This window comes from Carassius auratus, chromosome 2, assembly GCF_003368295.1.
Source record: "Carassius auratus strain Wakin chromosome 2, ASM336829v1, whole genome shotgun sequence".
Classification (NCBI taxonomy): domain Eukaryota; kingdom Metazoa; phylum Chordata; class Actinopteri; order Cypriniformes; family Cyprinidae; genus Carassius; species Carassius auratus.
This window is the reverse complement of record NC_039244.1, coordinates 12,815,543-12,843,297: the sequence shown is the minus strand read 5'-3', so window position 1 is coordinate 12,843,297 and position 27,755 is coordinate 12,815,543. Positions and strand designations below refer to the sequence as shown.

The 27,755-nt window shown below is 38.9% G+C and overlaps 2 protein-coding genes across 3 annotated transcripts in view; one reads left to right on the top strand and one right to left on the bottom strand.

Moving 5' to 3' along the window:
- LOC113115881 (nucleoprotein TPR-like) overlaps positions 1–22,042 on the bottom strand; it is a 33,813-nt gene extending 11,771 nt beyond the window's left edge. The window contains exons 1-32 of one of the 2 annotated variants that reach the window (XM_026283587.1): positions 21,859–22,042; positions 21,265–21,369; positions 21,122–21,177; positions 20,930–21,026; positions 20,424–20,527; positions 20,138–20,302; positions 19,949–20,041; positions 19,776–19,856; positions 19,603–19,690; positions 19,232–19,372; positions 18,993–19,087; positions 18,708–18,905; positions 18,504–18,611; positions 17,991–18,211; positions 17,709–17,869; positions 17,493–17,620; positions 17,184–17,332; positions 15,942–16,104; positions 15,721–15,855; positions 15,495–15,635; positions 15,228–15,399; positions 14,975–15,141; positions 14,731–14,883; positions 14,528–14,644; positions 14,237–14,440; positions 13,662–13,852; positions 13,417–13,564; positions 13,035–13,172; positions 12,140–12,271; positions 11,854–11,984; positions 11,504–11,714; positions 11,257–11,403 (exon numbers count right to left, since the gene is read on the bottom strand). In XM_026283587.1, the coding sequence (XP_026139372.1) occupies positions 11,257–11,403; positions 11,504–11,714; positions 11,854–11,984; positions 12,140–12,271; positions 13,035–13,172; positions 13,417–13,564; positions 13,662–13,852; positions 14,237–14,440; positions 14,528–14,644; positions 14,731–14,883; positions 14,975–15,141; positions 15,228–15,399; positions 15,495–15,635; positions 15,721–15,855; positions 15,942–16,104; positions 17,184–17,332; positions 17,493–17,620; positions 17,709–17,869; positions 17,991–18,211; positions 18,504–18,611; positions 18,708–18,905; positions 18,993–19,087; positions 19,232–19,372; positions 19,603–19,690; positions 19,776–19,856; positions 19,949–20,041; positions 20,138–20,302; positions 20,424–20,527; positions 20,930–21,026; positions 21,122–21,177; positions 21,265–21,369; positions 21,859–22,009 (4,491 nt within the window). In that variant the 5' untranslated portion in view covers positions 22,010–22,042. The remainder of the gene's footprint in view (positions 1–11,256; positions 11,404–11,503; positions 11,715–11,853; positions 11,985–12,139; positions 12,272–13,034; positions 13,173–13,416; positions 13,565–13,661; positions 13,853–14,236; positions 14,441–14,527; positions 14,645–14,730; positions 14,884–14,974; positions 15,142–15,227; positions 15,400–15,494; positions 15,636–15,720; positions 15,856–15,941; positions 16,105–17,183; positions 17,333–17,492; positions 17,621–17,708; positions 17,870–17,990; positions 18,212–18,503; positions 18,612–18,707; positions 18,906–18,992; positions 19,088–19,231; positions 19,373–19,602; positions 19,691–19,775; positions 19,857–19,948; positions 20,042–20,137; positions 20,303–20,423; positions 20,528–20,929; positions 21,027–21,121; positions 21,178–21,264; positions 21,370–21,858) is intronic. The other variant, XM_026283597.1, reaches the window with a different exon arrangement.
- Positions 22,043–22,093: 51 nt separating this feature from the next.
- On the top strand, positions 22,094–26,873 carry LOC113040450 (protein odr-4 homolog). The gene is made up of 9 exons (XM_026198801.1): positions 22,094–22,191; positions 23,204–23,309; positions 23,377–23,514; positions 23,699–23,728; positions 23,829–23,960; positions 24,473–24,560; positions 24,976–25,155; positions 25,736–25,858; positions 26,146–26,873. Exons 2-9 carry the CDS (start codon positions 23,211–23,213, stop codon positions 26,211–26,213), a joined length of 858 nt encoding a protein of 285 aa, XP_026054586.1. The 5' UTR covers positions 22,094–22,191; positions 23,204–23,210; the 3' UTR covers positions 26,214–26,873.
- Positions 26,874–27,755: the final 882 nt, after the last annotated feature.

Sequence of the window (27,755 nt, the reverse complement as noted above, 5' to 3'; positions counted from 1 at the left end):
ATATTTTGTATGTATTTGTTGTCGGTACAAAAGCAAGAAGACTTTGAGACGCGTCTCTGCTTGCCCTGAACAACACCGCGCTGCTGAATTGAGCTCTTTCGCTTTTCGCTCTTTTTTCTGTTTATTTAAACTGCGATTTGAATTTGTTCGTTCAGGTCCAGGAGGAAGTGAACGTCCTGAACGAGAGCTCGGTTCAGTGTTGACGCGCGGCTCTCTCTCGTGCACGCGCGCCATCAGCTGCTCAGTCCAGTTTCCCGCAGTGCGGGGCTGAAGCGCGAGTTTACTGTGACGTTCCGCCTGATGATTCAGTTAGAAACCAGCTAAGACCAGCGTGACAGTGGCCAAAACTACTTTAAAACCATTTAATATATTATTCAAATTGTTTTGTGCCGTTTCGCTGCAGTGTTTTAATGTGAAAGGCTGTAAATGTGTACTTCAAGTGTTCAGAGGAATACGTCGCGAGCTCGCTGTGATGTTCAGCCTGATGATTCAGTTAGAAACCAGCTAAGACCAGCGTGACAGTGGCCAAAACTACTTTAAAACCATTTAATATATTATTCTAATTGTTTTGTGCCGTTTCGCTGCAGTGTTTTAATGTGAAAGGCTGTAAATGTGTACTTCAAGTGTTCAGAGGAATACGTCGCGAGCTCGCTGTGATGTTCAGCCTGATGATTCAGTTAGAAACCAGCTAAGACCAGCGTGACAGTGGCCAAAACTACTTTAAAACCATTTAATATATTATTCTAATTGTTTTGTGCCGTTTCGCTGCAGTGTTTTAATGTGAAAGGCTGTAAATTCTCTGTGGACTTCAAGTGTTCAGAGAAATACATTGCCAGCTCGCGAGCAGTTGGCTGCCGCGAATATATCATGTTATTACTTTAAACAGTTCAGAAACATCTCAATTTAGCTCTTGGTGTGTTCTAACGTGTGGATTGCGTGCAATAGCGTTTTTAAAATGTCTTAAATAGGAATGAATTCGCTTGTTGTCGGCTCCGTGTAGACAGCCTGAGCTGAGCAGCAGTGATTCTTCTCTCGTCTGACTGCTCCCCTCCCCTAAATGTCATTGCAACTGTAGGGGCGCAATTTTTCTCAGATAATGTAAGTCTATGGGTAATGAATTTTGACATTTAAAAATTAATAAAAAAAAAACTTTAAGTCTGATCAGTCTGAAAAGATATAGCACACACCACCGCTCTATCCCGCAGGTGTCTGCCGAGTTTGGGGCTTGTGGCTTTAAAGCCCTAGGAGGAGTAGCGTTCAGAATTTCTGTCAGAAAAATAATAATAAGAAAAAGAAGAAGAAGAAGTTTAAATAGCATAACAGTAACAAGCCAACATAATAACCGAGATTAAAGGGAGGAGTCAGGTTTCGTTTCACTTTTAAACCGGTTAAAAATACCAAGTAAATAATACAATTTCCCTCAAACTGACAAGCTAAACCAACATATCTGATTATTACAGGGGTCAGGGCTCATTAATAATTGATTTCTGGGCAGAGAGCAGTCAGAAAGATGAGAGAAGAATCACTGCTGCTCAGCTCAGGCTGTCTCCACGGAGCTCACAACGAGCGAATTCATTCTTATTTAAGACCTTTTAAAACGGCGATTGCACGCAATTCACACGTTAGAACACACCAAGAGCTAAAATCAGATGTTTCTGAACTGTTTAAAGTAATAACATGATATATTCGCGGCAGCGCAACTGCCCGCGAGCTCGCCATGTATTTCTCTGAACACTTGAAGAGAATCACTGCTGCTGTCTCCACGGAGCTCACAACGAGCGAATTCTTTCTTATTTAAGACCTTTTAAAACGGCGATTGCACGCAATTCACACGTTAGAACACACCAAGAGCTAAAATCAGATGTTTCTGAACTGTTTAAAGTAATAACATGATATATTCGCGGCATCGCGACTGCCCGCGAGCTCGCCATGTATTTCTCTGAACACTTGAAGAGAATTTACAGCCTGTCACATTAAAACACTGCAGCGAAACGGCACAAAACAATTAGAAGAATATATTATACACATGAAAATGAGTGTTTATATGTGATTGTGAGATTTTATCTGTCAGGCTGAACCTCACATCAATTGTTATCCATCGTCACAACATGGTAAAGTCATTTATATATATTTTTTAAGAGCTTCTTAAAATAAATATTCCTGCGAATGCACACAATCCACCAATTAGAACACACTAAGAGAAAAATCCAGGGGTTTTTGAGCCGTGTATGTGCGCAAAATGCAATATTTGACATCGCGAAGGGAAAAAAAAGTCACATGACAGCCGCGTTTGGGGCGAGATCAGACAAATAAATAGGCTACACATTTCATTCACACTGACAAGCTAAATCAACATATGTTATTATTACCGGGTCAGATATCTCATTAATAAATTATGTCTCTGACCAAAGAACAGAGAGAAAGACGAGAGAGAAATGAGCACTTCATCAGCATTTTTTAAGAGCTTCCAAAAATAATATCACAGCACTAGTCCACCCATTAGAACACAACAAGAGCAGAATTCAGGTGTTTTTGATATGTTTATGTGTGAAAAATGACATATAATTTGACAGCGTGATACAGCTTATGAATACTGGAAGGAAAAAAGTCACGACAGCCTTTTAACTCTGGAGTCGATTAACGCATATACGCGTTTTGAGTCATTTTCTGCTGATAACCCTGACAATTACTTAAATTACATTTTCAGTTTTAATCGTACAGATAAGAGCAATACATCAATCGAATCTGTAAAGGGTCCACTTTTTTTGGATACAAACATAATAACAACAAAACTTTGTGCATTTATAAAATAAAGATAACAAACAAGGTGTGCTGTCTCCAGCCTTGGTCTGCGCTGATCTTCATTTACAGCACGTCATTAAAATGAACTGTAACTCCATGAATACTCAACGAAGAGACATGAGAGATATATCTATAGAAAGCTTAACATGTCTACTTTTAAACCAAACGAGTGCTGCCGAACAAATATTCTGTGATAAAGTAATCCATATCAAAACAATGCGATGTCCTTTTTTCACGTCTAATGTGTAGCTATGGAAGGCCAAGAGGGTCAAATATACACTTGAATTTTAACGTGTCTCTGTAAAGGGTCTACTTTTTTTTGGATACAAACATAATAACAACAAAACTTTGGGCACTTATAAAATAAAGATAACAAACAAGGTGTGCTGTCTGCAGCCTTGGTCTGCGCTGATCTTCATTTACAAACACGTCACTAAAATGAACTGTAACTCCATGAATACTCAACGAAGAGACATGAGAGATATATCTATAGAAAGCTTGACATGTCTACCTTTAAACTAAACAAGTGCTCCCGAACAAATATTCTGTGATAAAGTAATCCATATCAAAACAAAGCGATGTCCTTTTTTCACGTCTCCCTCATTATATCTAATGTGTATGGAAGGCCAAGAGGGTCAAATACACGTGAATTTTAACGCGTCAACAACACGTTAAATACGTGTATTTCATGCGTAGACAACACGTATTTAATATTATTTCTTTATCGGCGCTGCACAACATGGTAAAGTAATTTATATATATTTTTAAGAGCTTCTTAAAATACTATATTACTCCGATATTATATCCAATATTACTTAACGCGTTAAATACGTGTTGTTTACACATGAAAAATCAGCGGGTATTTAACGTGTATTTCACGTGTTAAATACACGTGAAATACACTTGAAGTACAAGTTAAAAATCAGTTTGAAGAGGTCAATGTCATTGGCTGCTGAGGACTTGGGTCAAACCACTTCTGTGAGCTTAGAAGGGTGTACCATTCATAGACAAGCAACCACCATTTAACATGCTATAGATCAGCTTATTCAGCCTTATTATTTAGTCTTTTTTCTTTTCCGTTTTGTATAGCCTATAGAAATAATATATTTAAGTTTCAGTTTTATGAAATATTTATTTTATAATAAATATTAATTAAAATTTTGATTAAAATTCTTAAATTTTTCAGTGATGTGTGATAACTTAAAATATGTTGTCAGTACTATTAAAATAAGATTAAATTGAATGGTATTTAGGAGATTATGGTTTTTGCATGACTTATTTCACATTCAGCTAGACAACCCTGTCGTAGCTGTTTTCATAGCCTAGGCTTTTTATTTAAAAAGAAAACAGCAAGGGACCATGGAAAAAGACTGTCGCAGGTGTATTTTTTTATGGTATTATTTATTTATTTTTTTGGCAGCGGGGCAACTCAAGAATGCTAGGCACACAAGTACTGTGGCTCTTTTGCCCCATGGCCAAGATGGCCAAGCCAACATCAAAGTTAGTTCACTAACTTTTAATTCTAGTTATTATTATTATGTTGGCTTGGCAACAAGCCAACATACTGTTATGCTATTTAAACTTCTTATTTTTATTTTTTTTCTTATTATTTTTCTGAGCAATGTCAAACGCTACTCCTCCTAGGGCTTTAAAGCCACAAGCCCCAAACTCGGCAGACACCTGCGGGATAGAGCGGTGCAGGTTGCTATATCTTTTCAGAATGATCAGACTTAAAGTTTTTTTTTTATTAATTTTTAAATGTAAAAACTCATTACCCATAGACTTCCATTGTCTGAGAAAAATCGCGCCCCTACTGGTTGCAATACCCGGAGTTTTGTTTACTTTCACTTTTACATTGGTTAAAAATACAAGTAAATAATACAATTTCCCTCAAACTGACAAGCTAAACCAACATATCTGATTACAGGGGTCAGGGCTCATTAATAATTTATTTCTGGGCAGAGACCAGTCAGACGAGAGAAGAATCACGGCTGGTCAGCTGCTGGAGGCATTGTCTCTTAGAGCTCACAACGAGCGAATTTATTCTTATTTAAGACCTTTTAAAACGGCGATTGCACGCAATCCACACGTTAGAGCACACCAAGAGCTAAATTCAGATGTTTCTGAACTGTTTAAAGTAATAACATGATATATTCGCGGCAGCCAACTGCCCGCGAGCTAGCGATGTATTTCTCTGAACACTTGAAGTCCACAGAGAAATTACAGCCTTTCACATTAAAACACTGCAGCGAAACGGCACAAAACAATTAGAAGAATATATTATACACATGAAAATGAGTGTTTATATGTGCTTGTGAGATTTATCTGTCAGGCTGAACATCGCAGCGATTGCTCAGCGTTGCATAACATGGTAAAGCAGGGAGCTACACTGAGACCAAAAGGGTCGCATGCATCACTGATTATTTTTGTACCTATACTTATGTGTTATGCTATGATTTAATATGACCATTTATTAAAACAGAAATGTGTATTTTAAGAATACGTTTTATAACGTAAATTATGTCTCTGGCCAAAGAACAGAGAGAAAGACGAGAGAGCGCTTCCAAAAATAATATCACAGCGAACTGCACGAATCCACCCATTAGAACACAACAAGAGCAGAATTCAGGTGTTTTTGAACTGTTTATGTGTGCAAAATGAAATATAATTTGACAGCGTGATACAGCTTATGAATACTGGAAGGAAAAAAAGTCACGACAGCCTTTTAACTCTGGAGTCTATTAACGCATATACGCGTTTTGAGTCATTTTCTCCTGATAACCCCGAAATTTACTTAAATTAAACTTTCAGTTTTAATCGAGCAATACATCAATCGAATCTGTAAAGGGTCTACTTTTTTATGGATACAAACATAATAACAACAAAACTTTGTGCACTTATAAAATAAATATAACAAACAAGGTGCAGCCTTGGTCTGCGCTGATCTTCATTTACAAACACGTCATTAAAATGAACTGTAACTCCATGAATATTCAACGAAGAGACATGAGAGATATATCTATAGAAAGCTTGACATGTCTACTTTTAAACAAAACAAGTGCTGCCGAACAAATATTCTGTGATAAAGTAATCCATATCAAAACAACGCGATGTCCATTTTTCACGTCTAATGTGTATGGAAGGCCAAGAGGGTCAAATAGACGTGAATTTTAACGTGTCTCTGTAAAGGGTCTACTTTTTTTGGATACAAACATAATAACAACAAAACTTTGGGCACTTATAAAATAAAGATAACAAACAAGGTGTGCTGTCTGCAGCCTTGGTCTGCGCTGATCTTCATTTACAAATACGACATTAAAATGAACTGTAACTCCATGAATACTCAACGAAGAGACATGAGAGATATATCTATAGAAAACTTGACATGTCTACTTTTTAAACCAAACAAGTTGCTCCCGAACAAATATTCTGTGATAAAGTAATCCATATCAAAACAACGCGATGTCCTTTTTTCACGTTTAATGTGTATGGAAGGCCAAGAGGGTCAAATACACGTGAATTTTAACGCGTCAACAACACGTTAAATACGTGTATTTCATGCGTAGACAACACGTATTTAATATTATTTATTTATCGGCACTGCACAACATGGTAAAGTCATTTATATATTTTTTAATAGCTTCTTAAAATACTATATTACTCCGATATTATATCCAATATTGTTTAACACGTTAAATACATGTTGTTTACACGTGAAAAATCAGCGGGTATTTAACATGTATTTCATGTTGAAATACACGTGAAATACACGTGAAGTACACGTTAAAAATCAGTTTGAAGAGGTCAATTTCATTGGCTGCTGAGGACTTGGGTCAAACCACTTCTGTGAGCTTAGAGGGCTGTACCATTCATAGACAGGCAACCACCATTTAACATGCTATAGATCAGCTTATTCAGCTTTATTATTTAGTCTTTTTTTCTTTTCTGTTTTGTATAGCCTATAGAAATAATATATTTAAGTTTCAGTTTTATGAAATATTTATTTTATAATAAATATTAATAAAAATTTTGTGGTGATAGTATAAAGTTTATAAAAGTTACAGTATTTTGTAATGAAACAGAACTTTTTGTTTAGCTCTTGACTCGCCAAAGTATACTATATATAGTGTCCCTTCTTTAATTTTTCAGTAATGTGTGATAACTTAAAATATGTTGTCAGTACTATTAAAATAAGATTACATTGAATGGTATTTAGGAGATTATGGTTTTTGCATGACTTATTTCGCATTCTGCTAGATAACCCTGTCATAGCTGTTATCATAGCCTAGGCTTTTTATTAAAAAAAGAAAACAGCAAGGGACCATGGAAAAAGACTGTTGCAGGTGTATTTTTTATGGTATTATTATTTTTATTTTTTTGCAGCAGGGCAACTCAAGAATGTTGGGCACACAAGTACTGTGGCTCTTTTGCCCCATGGCCAAGATGGCCAAGCCAACATCAAAGTTAGTTCACTAACTTTTAATTCTAGTTATTATTATTATTCTTCTGAGCCAAATTTTAAACACTATCTCCTCCTAGAGCTTTCAAGCTAGAACCACCAAACTCGGGTCAGACCTTCAGACTGGTCTGACTCGGGTTGCTATATCTTTTCTAACTGATTCTGCTTATGGTTTTCGTAAACCAGACTACCAAAACCACCTTAAATCCCATAGACTTTCATTGCGGGGGTACAAACTTTTGAAAAATAAGGCTTATAATATATTTAAGCTGTCTACTACCAGGGCAAACCTTAAAAACTCTCTACTTAGAATACAGCTAAAACCAGCCTAAGCTGATCAGTTGTTTTGGCTAGTCTCCCAAACTGGTTTTTAAGTGGTTTTGACCACTCTCACGCTGGTCTTAGCTGGGTTTTAGCTGGTTTTTACTGAATCCACTGTTTTTAGCTGGTTTTTGCCAGATTCGCATAGAAACATGCTAACAACATGCTAGTTACTCACTAATCAGACTAGAAACATACTTCTAACAAGTTTTAAAGTGGTTTTGGCCACTGTCACGCTGGCCTTAGCTGGTCTTAGCTGGTTTTAGGTGGTTTTCTTTACTGAATCAACTGGTTTTAGCTAGATTATCATAGAAACATGTTAATACCATGTTAGTAACTTGCTAATCAGACTAGAAACATACTTCTAACATGGTTTAAAGTGGTTTTGGCCACTGTCAAGCTGGCTTTAGCTGGTCTTAGCTGGTTTAAGGTGGTTTTCTTTAATGAATCAACTGGTTTTAGCTAGATTATCATAAAAACATATTAACAACATGTTAGTAATTTGCTAATCAGTCTAGAAACATACTTCTAACATGGTTTAAAGTGGTTTTGGCCACTGTCAAGCTGGCTTTAGCTGGTCTTAGCTGGTTTAAGGTGGTTTTCTTTACTGAATCAACTGGTTTTAGCTAGATTATCATAGAAACATGTTAACAACATGTTAGTAACTTGATAATCAGACTAGAAACATACTTCTAACATGGTTTAAAGTGGTTTTGGCCACTGTCAAGCTGGCTTTAGCTGGTCTTAGCTGGTTTTAGGTGGTTTTCTTTACTGAATCAACTGGTTTTAACTAGATTATCATAGAAACATGTTAATAACATGCTAGTAACTTGCTAATCAGACTAGAAACATACTTCTAACATGGTTTAAAGTGGTTTTGGCCACTGTCAAGCTGGTCTTAGCTGGTTTCTAACTGAATCAACTGGTTTTAGCTCGATTATCATAGAAACATGTTAACAACATGTTAGTAACTTGATAATCATGTCAAAAACATGCTTTTAACATGGTTTTAAAGTAGTTTTGGCCACTGTCACGCTGGTCTTAGCTGGTTTCTAACTTAATCAACTGGTTTTACCTGGATTAGCATAGAAACATGTTAGTCACTTGCTAGCCATGCTAGCCACATGCTAGTCACATTTTAATCATGCTAGCAACATGCTAGTTGTATACTAATCATTCTAAAAACATGCTAGAGACATACTAGCAACATGCTAATCATGCTACAAACATGCTAACGACATGCTAGTCACTTGCTAATCATGTTAATAAAATGCTAGCAACATGAAAATCATGCTAGAGACATGCTAGCCACATGCTAATCATGCTACTAAAATGTTAACAACATGCTAATCATGCTACAAACATGCTAGCAACATGCTAATCATGCTAGCAAAATGTTAGCGACATGCTAGCAACATGCTAATCATGCTAGAAACATGCTAACAACATGCTAGAGACATGCTAGCCACATGCTAATCATGCTAGAAACATGTTAGCAACATGCTAATCATGCTACAAACATGCTAGCAACATGCTAATCATGCTAGCAAAATGTTAGCGACATGCTAGCAAAATGCTAATCATGCTAGAAACATGCTAACAACATGCTAGAGACATGCTAGCCACATGCTAATCATGCTACAAACATGCTAGCAACATGCTAATCATGCTAGCAAAATGTTAGCGACATGCTAGCAACATGCTAATCATGCTAGAAACATGCTAACAACATGCTAGCCACATGCTAATCATGCTAGAAACATGCTAGCAACATGCTAATCATGCTAGAAACATGCTAGCAACATGCTAATCATGCTAGCAAAATGTTAGTTACATGCTAACAACATGCTAATCATGCTACAAAAATGCTAGCAACATGCTAGCAACATGCTAATCATGCTACAAACATGTTAGCAACATGCTAATCATGCTAGCAAAATGTTAGCGACATGCTAGCAACATGCTAATAATGTTAGAAACATGCTAACAACATGCTAGAGACATGCTAGCCACATGCTAATCATGCTAGAAACATGTTAGCAACATGCTAATCATGCTACAAACATGCTAGCAACATGCTAATCATGCTAGCAAAATGTTAGCGACATGCTAGCAACATGCTAACAACATGCTAGAGACATGCTAGCCACATGCTAATCATGCTAGAAACATGCTAGCAACATGCTAATCATGCTAGAAACATGCTAGCAACATGCTAATCATGCTAGCAAAATATTAGTTACATGTTAACAACATGCTAATCATGCTACAAAAATGCTAGCAACATGCTAGCCACATGCTAATCATACTAGAAACATGTTAGCAAAATGCTAATAAGGCTACAAACATGCTAGCGACATGCTAGCAACATGCTAATCATGCTACAAACATATTAGCAACATGCTAATCATGCTAACAAAATGCTAGCGAAATGTTAACAACATGCTAATCATTCTACAAACATGCTAGTGGAATGCTAGCAACATGCTAATCATGCTAGCAAAATGCTAGCAAAATGCTAATCATGCTACAAACATGCTAACGACATGCTAGTCACTTGCTAATCATGTTAATAAAATGCTAGCAACATGAAAATCATGCTAGAGACATGCTAGCCACATGCTAATCATGCTACTAAAATGTTAACAACATGCTAATCATGCTACAAACATGCTAGCAACATGCTAATCATGCTAACAAAATGTTAGCGACATACTAGCAACATGCTAATCATGCTCGAAACATGCTAACAACATGCTAGCCACATGCTAATCATGCTAGAAACATGTTAGCAACATGCTAGCCACATGCTACAAACATGCTAGCAACATGCTAATCATGCTAGCAAAATGTTAGCGACATGCTAGCAACATGCTAATAATGCTGGAAACATGCTAGTCACATGCTAGAAACATGCTAGCAAAATGCTAATCATGCTAAAATCATGCTCTCAACATGCTAGAAACATGTTAACAACTTTGCTAATCATGCTAACGACATGGTAGTCACTTGCTTATAATGCTAGTAATATGTTAATCACTTTCTTTTTTAAACTTCTTAACTTTTCAAACTTTTACATTTTTAAAACTTTTTAAGCTTTTCAAACTTTCTACATTTTTCTAACTTTCTGGCCAGGCTTTTTCAAGCCAACTTAAAGTTTGAAAACAAACTTTACTATCTAGTTAACTGTTGTGATTCATTTAAAAAGTTTTGTTTAAAAAGAATTCAGCCACCCAAAAATTAAATACACAATTAAGCCTTTAATTCACATATAAACAATGATCAACACAGACAGGCTACATCAAATATGTTACAAAGAAGCTTAAACCAATGAGGTTTGTTCTTGTGTGTCTTGCTGTTCAAGTCTATTCAAGCTTCTGCAAGAACAACTGAGGTTTGTTCACGGTTGATCTTTTGGGTTTACAATGCATTTCAGACCTAATGAGGTCAACACATTCAGTAAAAGGCTAATGTTCTACTAACATTCTACTAACTTGTGTTCATGTACTTGTTCAGCATGAATATATGGCTATTCCTGCTTGATCCAATAGAGGGCTTCACAATTTTAGCCTCTCTAGATACCAATGCAAGAAAGAATCATCACGCATAATAGTTTATCCCACCTATGGGTAGACTGGTTTGTCAGAGCAGCACAGTAAGTCTTAAATGAGTACCTTCTGTATGCTGTCCAGCTGAGTTTCCAGTTCGGAGGTTCTGTTCTGTGTCTGACTCAGTGAGCTCTTCAGGTTTTGAATCTCCTGCACTGAGGCCTGACGGTCTTCATGCTCCTGTGCTGGCTTAGACGCAGCCTCTGCCACCATCTATCAGAGAGATGTGACAGACTCCGATTAATTCAGGACATTTTCATTGCTTCAATTAGTAAACATGAAAAAAGAACAACCATCATAAATTGTGATGTACCTTATCATGCTGTTCTTTGAGCTCTTCATACTGGGTTTTGTACCGACGGCCGATCTTCTTGACCTGCGTGATGGTTTTGAGTTTCTCCTGGATATCCACGTTCTTTGCCTCCAGCTCCTTCTTCAGACAGTCTCTTTCAGTGGTGACCTTCCCAAGGCTATCCTGCAGGTTCTGCACCTGGCTCTGAGCTGTTGTGATTGAAGCTTGGCTCCTGTTTGGCACGCAGGGAATGAAGATTGCCGTGTTAAAAACTCTTGCACAAAACTAACAACAACAACAAAAATTCAATTCCCTGCGTGCAGGGAAATTCAAATTTTCAAATGTCACATGATTTAAACAAGCACACTGACCTGGCCACCTCATTCTTGAGTTTCCCCGTCTCCTCTATGAGCTGCTGGATGCGTTTGAGATGGGTCTCCCTCTCAGAATTAAGCCTTTTACTTTCCTCCTGATCACTGTCCTTCTGCTGACTAAGCAGTTGCTGCACAACCAATTAAATTACAGAGTTAGATACTGAAAACCACACTACCAGTCAAGTTTGACTGAATTAAACGGACCAAACATACTGGTGTTTTTTAATATAAGATTCTACAGGTTACATTCAAGGTAGAGAAATCCATGCGTGAACAGTGAGACCTGTGTTCGAGTCTTCAAGCGCTTGACGTCCTCCTCCAGGAGTCTCTTCTCAGCCTGTAGCATGCCACTCTTCTCACTCAGCTCAGCATTGGAGTCCTGCAGGGGCTTGATGTCTGCCTCCAGTTTACGGATCTACATCATCATATGACAATCAATGTTATACATATGTGACCCTGCACCACAAAACCAGTCTTATGGGTATATTTATATATATATATATGGGTATATGATAGTTAAGCAAATAAACAATATATTATACACAAATATGAACAGATATATCTGCAAACACATAAATGGACTTCTACATTAAAGCTTACTTATAGCGGAGTAATGTTTCATGATTAATTGACTTGTTTTAGAACAAATATAAGACACTCAACCTTTCTGACTTAAAGCCCTCCTGTTGTCCAACACAATATTTGAAAGACTACATCTCATGTATTTTATATAAATATTTTCAACGTTTTTACTGTAATGACAACTAGGCTTTTCAGACAATCTAGGAGTACTGATATATTAATCATTTTCTGATTCCATAATTAAGTACTAAATGTTCTTCAATAAAGCCCATTGTTATTGAGGAGGCAAAATAAATATGGTTCCTGTTTATATATTGTTTCTTTGTGTTTTTAAATTAGACTTCATTTAAAGATTAATTTAAATACTTTTAAGACTCCTGTGGTCTCCTTGGATGATTGCTGAGGGCCTCCAGTGGGCCCCGGTGCCCTGGTTGAGTCATGTTGCAAAGCCTCTAATTACCTATAAACAATTACCTTGTTTCTTAAAACGACATTATATCTAAATTGTAAAGAAGGTGCCTGTAGGAGAGATTGATTCTTGGCCTCTGAAGATCTCTTAAACTAGTGATGCACACCATGTGCTCTTAAAGTCTTGCCTTTGCTTGAGTCTGTTGTAGTTCATGCTCCAGTCTGTTCTTCTCATTCTTCAGCATCTTGTTGGTCTCAGTCAGAGCACTCATACTCTCCATCCGCTTCATTATGTCTTCCTGCTGTGTCAAGGTCTTTGTTGCTACCTGCAGATAGAGAAGTTAACTGACTGAAAGATATGCAATTTTTTTTTTAAATCAGATCAAGTTAGGTGACGTGTTTAACATCTTTGATGTGAAATGTTGTCTTTTATCCAACCAAAAAAATAAATAAATATATTTATATGTAAAGACTGTTAGAAAAAAGGTTTCTGGCGGAGCTCTCAGTTAGTCCAACCAATAGCAAATGTGGAGAAAGTTTGGGGAAACAGTTTGAAACAACTTTTAGGACCTGTAGCTTTTCCCTCTCCACATTCAGGCTATCCTGCAGTTCCTTTAGCTCTCCCTCCAGGTACTCCATGCGCTGTTTATATCGCAGGGTCTCCACTTCCGCCACTTCTCGCCGGGTCTCTGCTATCTCCTTCTCCCGCCGTACAAACCTGTTGGGAAAGAAAGGCCACATGAGTATTACCCCAATCTTGTTTAGTATTATAAGGCATTTTAATTGAGAGGTTTGCGCTTGATGAAGGGTTTTACCTGAGAATGTCCAGGATCTGTTCATGAGATTTGCCCTCCTCGTTCAGAGAGATGTTCAGACTGCTCTCTCCAGCGGTCTGCTGCTGGGTGGAGGCCATTATCTTGCTGCTCAGGTCTTCCATCTGATCATGAAGCATGGTGTTCTGCTTCTGCAGCTCCTCGGCTCTCTTCTGTTCTTTAGAAAGTTCCTCCTGAAAAGAAACAATATAGAAGTTGTCAACCAAGCATGAGCTCTACAAAGGCTGTTATGCTATAGGGATAGTCCACACAAAACTGAAAAACAGTGTCATCATTTACTGAATTTGTTCTGAACTTGGAATGGAAGACAAAATAAGATATTTAGAAAAAATTTAGAGAACTAAACCGCCTCGTTTCTGATTTACTTCCATGGTCTGGACAAAAAAATGTAAGTAAAAAACTGACTGGTTAAACCATTCCTCAAAATATATATTTTTTGTTCAGAAATGCACACAGGTATTTCATTTATGATGATCTCCAAGGCTCTCTAACATCTTTATGCACAAGCCAGTTCATTTTACTAAATTCTTCTACCTTTGCCAACCAGTTGATTTTACCTTCAGTCTCTTTTCTTTTTGTTCCCAGTCCACACGGCCCTGACGCAGCTCAGATGCAGCTTTCTGCGCCTTCTCCTCAAGCTGCTTCAAGGTCTGCACTGACTGCTGTCCCTGTTTCTTGGCGGCCTGTAGGGCTTCCACATCTGCAGCATGCAGCATGAGCTCTCGCTCATATTTATTCTGAGCCTCTGCAGCCAGTTTAGCCTGGAGCCCAAAATAAGACACGGTGATTAAACATCGAAGAGAATCAGTGGGTAATTCGCTGTTTTTATCCAGCAGTGTCACACTCGCCTGTAGTTTGCTGTCCTGAGTGGCTCTCTGTTCCTGGGCCACTGCTTCCACAGCTCTCTGGAGGGCATCCTGCAGCTCTGTCTGCATGTCTGTCATGCTCCTTTTCAGTTCCTTCACCTAAACAAATGGTTTCAATCCTCAGAACTTTCCTATTCAGATACACTCCAAAAACAATGGACGTGCCATCCGTGTATGTTCCATACCCGTTCTTCAATGCTCTCCACAGCTTTCCTCTTCTCCTCCTGGAGCTCTAGCTTTTCCTTTTCTGCTTCCACCAGCCGGGCTTCCAGCTGCTGGTTCAACTCTCGCGCGGTCTTCAGCTGGCTGTCAGTGGAGGTCCGTGCCTGCTCACCCAACTATAAGTGAAACATTGGGCAAATTTGTTTGTACTGTGGCCACTTAGGACTTGCAGTAAAAACTACTGGACAGGATGAAGTAGATTAATACCTGCTTCTCTTTGTTTACAGATTCCTCTAAGCTGAGCACCAAGGATCTGTACTGCTCTAGGTTGGTGTTGACATTCTTCAAACGCTCCTTCAGGTCGGAGTTCTGTTCTTCGGCCTGCTGTAGACATGCACGGAGCTCATCCACCTCTTGTTGAGGAACACCAGGAGCTGAAGTTGCACATAACATGACCTTGAGTTCCACAGCACTGGAAAATATGACACCCACAATTTCATTTTCCAACTTCTATGTTTACCTCTGGGTAACGTCCTCACAGGCTGCTTAGGAGCTGTGCTCTGGTTCTCGGTGTTGTTCAGTTGCTGCCTCATGGAGGTGACCTGCTGTTCAGCAGTTCTTAGCAGCTCTTTAGTCTTCTGATGTAGTGCTGTCTGTGTCTCCAACTGCTTCTTAGCCTCCAGAAGCTGAGTCTAGTAAACAGAAATGAAGGAAATTAGTCTTTCAGGTGTAGACCGTTTCACAAAGTAGTTGACATTTGAAAGTCACCCCTAATATTAAAGCTTACATCTTGGTGGCGTTCCAGTGCGTGTCTCTGTTCCACCTCCTGTTCCAGCTTCTTCTTAAGCTGGACGATATCTTTCTCCAGACGTTGAATCTGGTTATTGTAGCGCTGCTTGGTATCCGTCTCAGAGCGTTCCATGGTAAGCTGTGACACAATGAGGAAGTTAATAGGAAATAAAAGCAAAGAGTGATTTATAAAAAGTTGGTAGCGATAGGTAGACAAACTGTACCTGAATGGATTTGAGATTGGTAAGCAGGAGGTTCTGGCCCCGCTGCTCGGTCAGGATGGACTCTTTCTCCTGGGCCAGTCTGTTCTCCACCTGCTTCAGAATGTCTTTTTCCTTCCGGATGTTCTCAACGCGCAACTGGCAGAAAGAGAAAAAAAAACTCATCTGAATACTAGCCATCTAGTTTGCTGAAAGTTTATTCAATGCATTGAACTTTGGCTCACCTCAGCCATGACTAGTTTCTCATTGGCCTCCCTTAGATCTTGAGTCATTGTGTGAATGATTTGTTCATGTCTCTGATGAGTGGCAGTCATCTTTTGATTCCTCTCACGTAGGGCTTCAATCTCTCGTCTAAAACCATTCACATTGTCCTGAAGCATCTCATACCTGCCAGGGGCCAATTCAGTACTATTTAATCCTTTACAAATGGAAGTCGGAATTTGAAATGAAATAACTATTCAAAAATGTTAAATTTTGTCAATCTGATTTGTATTTTGAAATACAGCACTACGAAATAACTCCATTGTGTTTTCTGGTTTTATATAGTTCATAATATATGGTTACAAAGCTATGTATTTATAAAGTTTTTGCACCAAAAAAGGTCCGATACCTCTAAAAATGACAATTTTCCATCCTCATTGTCACTCTTTGTGAAAAACAGTCACATTCAAGTGACGCTACGCCTTACAGAAATGGAAGTAAACACCTACTAACCACTGTGTGTTTTGATGCTTAAGATGGGAGGTGCTGTGATAGAGCGCATATGTTTGATCCCAACGGGACAAACATGAGTTATATAGAACACACCTCCTTGATTACTTTCGGTGATAACGTATGTTAAAGGGCATGTCGAAGAGAATCATCACAAATCTCTGGATTTCAAACAGGCATTTCAGAGGGGTGGAAAAAGAATAATTCATTCATGATCTAGGGAGTTAGTTTTGTGTTCTGAAACATGCCATGTCTGTTTTTATCCGAAGCCATTTTTTATAAATCAAGAACAATTTGATTCACCTATTTAATATTTTGGTGTTGACAATGAAAAATTGATAAAATAAAAATACTAAAAAGCAATCGCGCATTCAAAAGCAGTTTCAATACCAGGCATAATAGTGGCTCCCTGATGCCCGCAATTTATATACGGTTTAATTGGCCAATGATGTAACTGCAAGAGAAAATACTGAAACATATTTTCCTCCCATCATGTATTTACTCCCTTTCCAGGTTCAGTATTACACATAATTTTGTTTCAGAACACAGTATTTGAGATGCAGCGGATGGGGATTGCCATGCCAGCTCAACATCGTGATGTCTATCAGCCATCAGCATCGTCTATCTGCCCAACCTATACATGTAGCTATGGCTTTAGCTTGTTTTGCTCAGATTAGAGTGAGGTAAAAACATTCAAATCCAACTTAAATGTATAATGCCATCAAAGGGAGTTCTTTCAGGAAAGTTGTGCTTACCGTTTGAAGGCAAACTCCAGCTGAGAGGAGAGTTTAGCCTTTTGTGAGAGCAGGTCAGACACTTGACCATGAAGCCTCTCAATCTGTTCGTTCAGAAGCTTGTCGTTTTCTGCCTTCTCTTTTTTATATGTTGTAAAGGCATCATTAAGCTATGAGGGGAAAAAAATCAGTTTAATGCTTAATACAGAATGTCCAAATGAGATTTGTCTTTGAGTCCTTTTTAGGGAATACTTTACCCAATAATGAAGATTTTAATAATTTATTCAAATGTATGTAATTCCAAACCTCTAAAAAGTCAATATGTCGAACCTGTTTAAGTGCTGCTTTGGCCTGAGTAGCCTGGACAGATTCTGCAGCTGCAGCCCTCAGGGGTGTAGATCTGGTAGGCATGGGTCCTGATCTGCTGGCAGCGGTGGCTTGAGATCCAGCGTCTGGACCTGAACAAAACCACGGGTTACACGGAAGTGAACACTTTCGGTTAAAAAGTATATAAAAAAAAAGAAATTGATTAGAGTTAATTTTCACCCTGTGGTGGAAGCTCGACTCCAGCTGTCTGCAACAGGATACGGTACATGTCTCGTTGCCGGGCGGCTGAGTCAGCCAGCTGCTTCTGGTGGTTATGCTGCTCCTTTATCTGCTCCAACTCCTTCTGAAACTTCTCTAGATTCTGTTCCAACTCGGTTTGCCTGAGAGAACGTGTTTTTGTTTTTACTGATTTCCATGGTGTTACTGTAGAATAGCAGGGCAATGTATGTGTTGGAAGATCTTTCCTAAGATGAACACTAATGTAAGGTAGATGGTCAGTACCTGGCAGTCTTCGCCTGGTTCTGGTCCCGCTCCCTCTGCTCCTCCAGATCTCGGATCTGGGCCAGCATGTTCTGGTTCTGCTGCTGAAGCTCTTGGACGCTGCGGAAAGCCACCTGGCGTGATCCCTGGACCTCAGAGCTGCTGCTCACAGCCGAGCTCACATCCTCACGCACCACCTGATTACCACGTGCTTCCTCCACCTCCACCAGCAGCACACGCACCTGAATCATGGAAAGAAATAGAAAAAAAGTGTGGAATGTAGATTGCTATTAGAATTATTATTGTTTATAGACTAGGTGTTTATAGGGGTGTGTGATACTGACAACAACAAAAAAATTTCAAAAGACACAAAATGTTTTTTTGAACTGCGTTCTACTAGGCTATATCACACAGAGACAGTGTGCACCCTCAAGGCACCACAATTCCAATATTATCCATAAACTATACATATTTCACACCCCTAGGTATTACATCTCAATGTTTACTGTAACAGACAGACAGTGTGTGGCTTACCTGTTCAGACATGTCTGCTAACTGTCTCTCTGATCTCTGTTTATCTCGCTCTAGCCCTAAAGATCTCTTATTGGCTTCATCCGTCTCCTTCTGGAGTCGACGGACTTCCTGATATGCAAGAGAAAAGACACTGATTAATGTGATAACGGTCGAATTACCACCGTGTTTTTTCTGTGCAAACCTTCATAGCAAATATGTGCTAACCTTCATAGCCTGCTCCAGTTTGGCACATAGGCTGGTCATGGACTTTTGCATGTTTTCATATTCTTCCCTCTGCCGTTTCAGGATGGGAGCTTTGTTCTCCACCTCCAGAATGATCTCATCCAGGACCTTGTGCACACGCTTGCTCTCCAGCTTCTCAAGATGCAGCTGGTCTTGTGCCTCAACGAAGGCATTATACAGCTGAGAGCGAATATAGAAAAGTTACTCAGAAAGATGCACACAGTGTCACAAAATTCTGAGTAAGTTTGTGATAAACATCTGTTGTACCTCCATTAGCTTCATGCCGGGCTTAACAATCTTGGCCACTGCAGCTGCAGTTGGGGAGAGGTTTGTCAGCTCCTCTTCTGTGAGAGCCGGAACGCCTGTTGAAGCACACAAATACAGAATGAAGTCTTGCACAATTACATGATTTTACCTAAAATCTGCCCCTAAAAAGTTACATGTAATTACACTGAAAAGATTCTTAAACCTAAAACAAAGACAGGTTTTGTTTTTCTGCTCATTACCTCTCCTTTTAAAGTCTGCAAGTCGCGTGTTGGCATTTTCCAGCTCTTTCTCCAGATGCCTGACCTTCTCGTGTAGATCAGACTCCGCTTTCTCCCTCACAATCTGCAGCTCTGACAGCTTCTTCTCTGCGCCTTTATTGGCTGTTGATGAAAGAAGCAGAATGTCTGCTTAGCACCACATAGCATCCAAACTCGGCACAACATTCAATGTGAAGCAATGAGAGAAAATTAGCGAATAAACCCAAAACAAGAAAATAGATGTTCAGAGACACATGCTACAATATGCAATGCCATTCTCTAATGTCTGAGCTACAGAAATGAACAAAATAAATAAATATATGAATTAACTGAAGAATATTTCATTTCCACACCTTCCATCGCCTCCTTCAACAGTTTGTTGAGCTCTTCTACAGCTCTGTTCAGTTCAGCGTTCTTAACTTCAGAGTCTGCTGCTGCGTTCTGTGAACACACAAAAGGATTCAGATATGAATTATATCATACAGTAACACTGGACCCTGCACAACAAATATCAACATTAACTGACCTTGTACAAATTACAGAGTTTGAGGTTAGCATTCAGCTCATTGCGATATTTTTCCTCCATGGAGGCCCGCTGGTCTTTAGCCTAAAAATAGACGATAAACAATGCAACCATTATTTAATTTCCATTTGACGTGAAATGGTAAACTACATTAGAACAGGAAGGTAATCGTGAACCTCTTTGAGTTTATTCATGAGCTCCTCAGTACTCTTCTGCATGTTGTCATTGTTTTTCTTGAGCGTGGTCACTTGGTCCTGAAGTCTGGTCACCTGATTATAACATACAGTCCATATGATTGTTGCAGATAAGTGATCTAATAAGAATATAGCTCAACTGATAAATAAGGTCTCAAAAATGCCTCCCACCTCTTCCTTCTTGCTCTCTAAAGAGCACTTGAGCTCCAGGATCTCTTTGCCCTTGTCTCTAGATAATGCGTACAGCTCATCCGTCTTACTCTTCAGCTCTGCATTCAGCCATGTGTTCTGGTTCTGAAGGAGCTCCTTTTCTTGTTCCATTCGCTTCTCACGAAACTGATGAGAAAGAACTACAGTAAACCTTTCAAAAAAATCTACTTCAAGTAGGAACTCAATGATCAGATGAATGATTTCATCGTAGAGACAGAATGACAGATAAATGAGAGTCACTGTTCACCTGAATGGAAACCTCAGAAGACTGAAGTTCATCCAGTTTAAGCTGGAGCTCCATCTTGATTGTGTTGGTCTCCACAAGTTTGTCGTTGAGACGTTTAAGATCCTCTGTATAATAACGTTAAGACACATTATAGCTGTTCTGGATGTCAAAAGCATTGGTTTAGGGCTACTTTAGGACTAAGTACCAACTCAATTTCACACGTGCGCAATCAGTGTTTCTGTTTACTTATTAAAAACCAAAAAATATTAACAATACTTAATGGCTACATCTCACTGTTTTTAATTTGAATGCTAGCATCTACACTACCACTCAAAGATTAATTAAATTGTTCAAAGGTCATGATAAACTTTCCACTTCAAATAAAGGCTGTCCTTCTGAACTTTCCACAAAACATATTAAGCAGCACCACTGTTTTCAAAACTGAAAAAAATGTTTCTTGATCATTCAACTCGAAAGTCGGTGACAACCTTGATCACGAATGCAAATAACAGTGTCATAACTCGTACCGCTGAGGTTTTCCACTTCTTGAGATCTCTTCTCAAGCAACCGCGAGAGCTCTCGGTTTTCTGCCTCAATTTCATATTTGGCTCTTGGAGGCTTACTCTGAAATGCAAAAACATTGAGATATTTGCATCATCTTTAACTGCTCAAATATGAAGGTCCATGTGAAGCATGACAGGTGAAAGACTCGTTGTTACCGCTTGTGTGGTCCCCTGCTCTTCCTCTACATCTTTTAGTTTCTTTAGTTCCTCCACTTTAAGAAAATCAAACACATGATGTTATACAGCAACACTGATTCAACACAATCCAGATATTAAAAAACATAATGCACAGTACTCACAGAGGCAGCCATTCTCCTCCTTGATACTGTGATACTCTTTACTTTGGGACAAGAACTGCTCCTGACTCTCGGCTAGCTTCTTCTCAAGACTGAAGTACTGTTGTTCTGTTCATTAAAAAAAATGCAACACGTTTTTACTGGGACAATTCATACTGACATGATTAAGACTGCTGATTTAGAGAGAAAGAACAGTTAAAAAATTAATTCATTATGATTAAGGTTATAAAGAAAGGCTTTATATGCTCACATAGCATTCTAGTTATTTCATCATCTATTCTAGACAGCTGATCAATAACGCACATAAAGTTCCTTTTGGGCGGAAAAACAGACAAACATGGTCCACACGGTTTTTTTTTTTGGTGTGCCACTACATCTTAGTATTAACTTATACCAATACTTTTGCAGTAAACACAACTCGGTAGCTCATTTGTGCAGAACAAACAAGCCATTCAAGAATAATGAATCAGACAACCTGTCTTGGATCAGTACAAATGCATGTATGATGCCTAAACATGCTGTCTAGTTAGGCAGCACACTAGTGTTTAACGCACACAGCTGTTGAATGACTCTGGCCCGCCTGCTACCGTTACTCACCGCAGTCTGCTTTATATCGCTCGTGCTGGGATTTCAGTGAGTCTACTTCCGTCTGCTGCTCTGACAGAACTTTCTCGAGCTTGTTCTGAATCGCTTTCGGCAGTTTGTTTATCTCGGTTCTCTCCAGCGCTTGCTGAAGAAGTGCCGCCATCTCTCCGACGCAGCTAAAGTTAGCATTAGCGGTTAGCTGCCCTCACGTCGTAAACTCAAGCCGCAAAGCACTGCAGCCCTGACCTACAGACGTATTGTCCAATCAGGTCTCTTGAAATGAAAAGCGTGTATTTGATGCGACGATGGTCCACAGCTGCTTGAAGAAGTGAACGTGATCTCAAGGTGCGTTTGGAGAGTTTTATTGCTATATTTTTCGCTGCCCTGTCGTTATATTGTATGTTTCCTAAAATGTCATATGTGTTTAAAGAAGTGTACCCTTGCAGATGTTTGACTTTTGACTTTTGATGTGTGTGTTCATAGTATATGTTGTAATGTGTGATTCAAAACAATTATTTGTATTTCTTGTATTTATTGAATTTTAATATTTAATAATATGAATTGTTTATCGGTCATAATATGCTAATTATTTTACACAATATTTGTCATGATCAGAAGGCTAACAAAACAAACTTGTTCCTCTTTCACTGTTATTTACTGCCATTAAATAGTTTGACACTCATTTAAACTCTCATTTGCACTTAACAGATAAGAAAAGTAGTAATAAAAATGTGTGTGTATATATATATATATATATATATATATATATATATATATAAACGGCAGCAACACTTGTCCAATTGTAAATATGTTTATGATATATGGAAACGCAGTATAAAGGTATAACATTAATTTTCATCTGTTTTGAAAAAAAAAAGTGAAAGTGACGTGACGTGACATTCAGCCAAGTATGGTGACCCATACTCAGAATTCGTGCTCTGCATTTAACCCATCCGAAGTGCACACACACAGAGCAGTGAACACACACACAGAGCAGTGAACACACACACACACTGTGAACACACACCCGGAGCAGTGGGCAGCCATTTATGCTGCGGTGCCCGGGGAGCAGTTGGGGGTTCGATGCCTTGCTCAAGGGCACCTAAGTCATGGTATTGAAGGTGGAGAGAGAACTGTACATGCACTCCCCCCACCCACAATTCCTGCCGGCCCGGGACTCGAACTCACAACCTTTCGATTGGGAGTCCGACTCTCTAACTTTTAGGCCACGACTTCTCTGGAAATGTAACATATGTTTGATAGTTATTTTTCAGTTGCAAGCAGGTTAATATGGCACATTATTGCATTATTATCATTATTACTTTTTTTTTTTTTTTTTTTTTTTTTGCATGTTTAGAGGCAGGATGGGTAGGAGTTACTTTGTAGATGAAGCTGTGGAGGACTATCTTGTTGGGATTCAGACAGCTCCTGGATCATGTGTGACCGGACTCCTGGCCGGTCAAGTAAGGATACTAAACTCATTTATATATAATAATGTCAGTACACACACTACTATTTTTCTTTTCACAGTCCTCTCCTCAGAGAGATTTTGTGGTGCTGGCTGTGCAGACTCCTCACAGGGAGAGCGAGGGGCAGCCGAAGGCTTCGAGAGGGGTCAGCCCACTGGATGACATTGATGTGGAGTGGGTCACAGAATATGCCAAGCAGGTGATTACCCTGATGTCTTATCACTTGCATAGTGGCTTTAAAATGTTTTACTTTGAAGTTGTACAATTAGGGATTTTGTCTTTCCTTATTCTAGGTGCCCCGTATGTTATACTGATTCTTCATTTGAGCTGGGGTACATGTTTGTCCCTTTCAGAAAAAGAACCCATAAACAACCCATCGTCAGACACTTCCAGCACGGATCTTTGTCTCTGATGTGAGCGTCTTCTCTTATAATAGTGTCTTCTGATGAAGATTATCCATGGGGCATATATGTGTATATATCTGAATATATAATAGGTATATCAATGTGACAGGAACAGTCAGAGCTGGATGAGCGGAGCAGTGCTCTGGTTCAGGTGTGCAGGGGCTCTGTGAAGGTTCGAGGGGTGGTTCACTGCAGGGCCTACATCCACAACAACAAACCCAAAGCCAGACACGCAGCACAGGTCATTCAAGTCTATGCATACTGCTTCATGCTTGGGGATGTGCAATATATCACTACCATATTGTTATGAAACAGTTTGATATATATCAAATACACTGATATTGAGTATTTAATTGTCAGTGCTCATTTCCCCTGTTTTACTTTTAGTTTACCATTGCCATTATCTAACACTCACTTAAAATCTTTCAAACACTCATAATTAAATAATGCTTTTAAATGTAATCTGTAGCAAATCTCGAAGTAAATAATTTTTTATATATATACTGTATGTTATAATGTTGTAATGCCTAAATTCATTTGGAGTTTAATTTCTTATTGTTATTTATTTTAGGCAATATAATTTATTCATTTATCGGTTATCAGCCGTTGCATAATTTATTTCAGACATATTTGTCATGATCAGAAAGCTGACTAAATACACTTTTTTTTTGTGTGTGTGTGTGTGTGTGTGTGTGTGTTATTTACTTTCTTTGAGAAGATTAATACTGATTTATATTCTCTTTTTACTGGTAGGCCATTAAGAGAGACATCATAAACACGGTTTGCTCCAGAGTAGAGCTGTTTCTAGAGGATCTTTTAATAAATGAAGGGAGTCACAAAGGTACAGTGGTCCATCATGTCTTACGTGTGCTGTTGAAAGGGAGAGTTCACCCCAAAAATATAAATTCTGTCATCAGTTATTCATCCCCAATTCGTTCCAGATGTTTACGACTTTCGCATTTGTGTCTATATAACTGAAGAGGGAAATAAAAATGGTTACCAACTTATCTTGTTTTAAGTTCCACAGTAGACAGAAAGTCATTCAGATTTGGATTGGCATGAGTGTGTGAGTATATATGCTGACAGAATCTTCACTTTTTGGCTGCACTATCCTTTCCACAACAAACCTTTGCCCACTAGATGGCAGTAGTTTGCCACAATACTCTTCATTGAGTGACTTAACTTTAATTTTGTACGTAGTACAAATATAAATGTATTAATAATTCAAGACATATGTTCCCATATTGTTTCTCTAGGTCTGTGCAGTGGGCAGCAGGCTCTTCCTCGGCGCGTGTTTGCACCAATATCCGGCCTGTCTGTGTGTGACTACATGTTCCCAGATGAAAGTACAGCAGATGTGGCCGAGCGTCTGAAAGAGATGATGGACTGCAAAGCGCCAGAAGAGGACATCGATGCTAGTTTGGAGGGCAAACAATGTATGTTTCCCAGAAGTGACTTTTTAGGGTTCTTTAATTCTCTCACTTTATTTGAGTTTCTCATGTTATAAGATGGCTTATTTAAACAATGAAATGCCAGTACTTAAGGAATTGCGCTATGGTAATGGTTTGTATCACCTCTGGGCTTTTTTTAAGTGGACCTCAGATGTGTCACTAGGGTATTGTGGAACGGGGAGAGCAAGTCCTTGCAGAGTCGTTAGGATTCAGGGATGACTGAACACAAGTATTGTAGGGGCTTTATTGTTAAACGGTGAAGAATGTGTATAGGTGTGACTTATAGAATACCAAAGGTATACATACCTTGTCAAAATGGGTGCAAACAGACCTCTTGTGACACACCCTGCCTCCTTTCTCCTCCAAAATAATAGCCAGCTACACCTTGCCTCTTGTTCAGACCAGTTTAAGTTTGCCCTCAAATGGTTTCCATGTATGGTTAAAAGGAAGAATGTGGAAGAGGTAATATGGCTAGCTGCAGGCTATCTGATCCCTTGTATTAACTACGTTAAGTACTTAAGTACATAGTAATGACATTTTTTCATTTGAGTGTGTTTCCCCCCAGTGTTTTACTATGTTTCTGGATCAGAGATAAATGAAAGCCCCAGTGATGTTTCTAGTAAGCATCTCTTCTCAGAAGTCCAAGCTGAAAATCCTAACAATCAGAAAGCCCATCAATATTATGCTGGTAAGTGCTTAACATTAGTCATAATTATTCATATAGATGACTCTCTATTTCTCTATGAGTAACTAATTTATTCATACAATAAATAATTCTCTTTCTATCATGGTATTAATTGGGGCTCAACGATATAGTTATTGATAATAATATGCTGTAGAAGTGACTCCATGTTGGATTTGGGCTGATGTGATGTGACCATATTTGTCTTGGTGTGATTCCTATAATTCTTGGAGACATTTTCACATTCCCAGTGGTCTGTTCTCACCGACCTGTTCTCTCTCTCAAACACACAGGTGTGGTCGTAACAACAGCCGTTGCTCTCCTTGCCACAGCCACATCACTACTGTATTTTAATGAATGACAATGGAAATAGTAACAGTTTGTGTGAGTGAGTGTATGTGGAGTACTCCATTATGATCAGTAGGTTTGGCTATTTGAGTCTAGACAAATCTTAATGTTATACTATGTCTATAATGTCTCCAACATTCACAGGCTGATGCCCGCTGATGCATTCATTCTGTAGCCATTCTTTTAAAGTTAAATGTTCATCTAGAGACAAGCATCAGTGAGGTCTGATTTTGGGTGGTAAGCTTTGTTCAGACCGATCCATCCATTTCTTTATGGAAATGGCTTTGTGTGGATTTCACAAACTGTTGCCATAAAGTTGTCTGCACACAATTCTCCAGAATGAAATTGTCTAATGTTGCATTGAAGTTAGTGGAATAGACAAATCTGCTAATTTGACAAGCAGTTCTCATATTTATGGCCACATAGTTTAGATCAATATATATTTTAAACCTTTTAATTGAGAAATAATATACCAGTTAAAGTGCAAATTACAATATTTTTTCCTAGTTTTCTTTGTTGGAAGACTGTTCACTGGTGGCATGTTATCATTCATGACACATTAATAACGGATTAATAGAAATATGTTAAAGGGGGGGTGAAATGCTATTTCATGCATACTGAGTTTTTTTACACTGTTAAAGAGTTGGATTCCCATGCTAAACATGGACAAAGTTTCAAAAATTTTTGTTCCCAAAATACAAACTTCCGGTTTGTCACAAGTTTCTGAAAGTTTTTTTCGAGTATGGCTCTGTGTGACGTTAGATGAAGCGGAATTTCCTTATATGGGTCCTAAGGGCACGTTTGCCGGAAGAGTGCGCGCTCCCGTATAGCAAGGCTGAGCAGCACAGACATTTCACTGATCAGAGCGAGAGCGTCGCGAAAAGTCACAAAAGAAGTGTGTTTTTGGTTGCCAGGGCAAGACAACCCTGCACAGATTACCAAAAAAAGACAGCATTAAGGGACCAGTGGATGGGGTTATTTTTTACAGAGCATCAACGGAGTTGTGCAAGTGTTTTTGTTTGTTCCCTGCATTTCGAAGATGCTTGTTTTACAAACAAGGCCCAGTTTGACGACGGATTTGCGTATCGTTTATTTCTTAAGGATGATGCAATCCCAAGGAAAAATGGTCACGATCATGTGTTGGAACCGCAGGCGGTGAGTAACATTGCTTAAAATATCTCTGCCTCCTTGTTAGTGCGTCCCCTCCCATGCCAGAGACCCGGGTTCGAGCCCCGCTTGGAGCGAGTCGTTGCTGCTGCTGCTTTCATTCAGTTTCAGCCTCTGGATCTGATTCTGGATCATAAATAAACGGGTGAATCAGACTGTAAGCCATGGTTTGTTTTGGATGATGGGTTTTTCCTCACGGTAATGTCACAGCTTCCACATGATCTCAACGCAAAAGCCTATTCGCGCTCGTGATTCTTTAGCTCCGCCCACACGTCACGCCTCTAGCCGGTCGTGTTTTTCCGGGAAAAATCGGTACAGACTATCTTTCTCTTATGAATATAATAAAACTAAAGACTTTTTGGATTTATGAAGGATGCAGTACTACTCT

Coding starts and splice junctions, on each gene's coding strand:
- LOC113040450 (XM_026198801.1), top strand. CDS start 23,211: ATGGGTAGGAGTTACTTTGTAGATGAAGCTGTGGAGGACTATCTTGTT. Junction 23,961..24,472: donor AAGCCAGACACGCAGCACAG/GTCATTCAAGTC, acceptor TTTTACTGGTAG/GCCATTAAGAGAGACATCAT. Junction 25,859..26,145: donor AGCCCATCAATATTATGCTG/GTAAGTGCTTAA, acceptor TCAAACACACAG/GTGTGGTCGTAACAACAGCC.